This window comes from Penicillium arizonense, assembly GCF_001773325.1.
Source record: "Penicillium arizonense strain CBS 141311 chromosome Unknown PENARI_contig318, whole genome shotgun sequence".
Taxonomy (NCBI): domain Eukaryota; kingdom Fungi; phylum Ascomycota; class Eurotiomycetes; order Eurotiales; family Aspergillaceae; genus Penicillium; species Penicillium arizonense.
In genome coordinates this window covers 1-628 of record NW_019173595.1, presented here as the reverse complement: position 1 = coordinate 628, position 628 = coordinate 1, and the positions used below count along the sequence as shown (strand labels likewise).

General features: G+C 47.8%; 1 protein-coding gene across 1 annotated transcript; it reads left to right on the top strand.

Annotated features, from left to right (window-relative positions):
* Positions 1-15: 15 nt before the first annotated feature.
* PENARI_c318G08364 (ankyrin repeat domain-containing protein) lies at positions 16-519 on the top strand (the record flags this gene model as incomplete). Its single annotated transcript, XM_022638286.1, has 1 exon — positions 16-519. A coding segment is annotated over one exon (504 nt), but the record flags the coding sequence as incomplete, so codon positions are not given.
* Between the last annotated feature and the right edge of the window lie 109 nt (positions 520-628).

Below are 628 nucleotides of genomic sequence, written 5' to 3'. Positions count from 1 at the left end.
GGAGACATACAAGTGAACGTGCAACAGGCCCCTCCACTGTTCCATGCCGCCAAAAAGGGTCATGTGGAAGTTGTACGCCGATTACTTCAATTGGATACCATCGACGTCAATCAACAATTTTGGAACAGCACGCCTCTCTGTGTTGCCTCCGAGATGGGCCACCTGGAAGTTATAAGGTTACTCCTTGAACACACAACACCCCCCGACATCAATCTCAAAACTTATATGGGAGACACTGCACTTTCCTTGGCCGCTTACGATGGTAATTTGGCTATTATAAATCTCTTGCTGGAGGAAAATGGACTGGATGTTACCGCTACTGATAAATTCGGGGACACGGCGTTATGCAAAGCAGCTCGGAATGGACACGAACAGGTTGTCAAGCGTCTCTACAGGCACACTCGTGCAAAGTGTCCTGGTGATGTGAAAAGGGCTATTGAAGCAGCTTCCAACTGTAGAATTGCGCTCTACCTTGAAGGTCACTTGGATCAGGAGGGCAACTTTCGCACTTGGCCTTGAACTACAGATAGGCTGTGATTGCTTTGTTGGATTCATCTTTCACCGTCTGGGTTCCAACAAATCATGTAATTCACGCACATCTCCCCTAAATATGGTTATCAACGCGCCC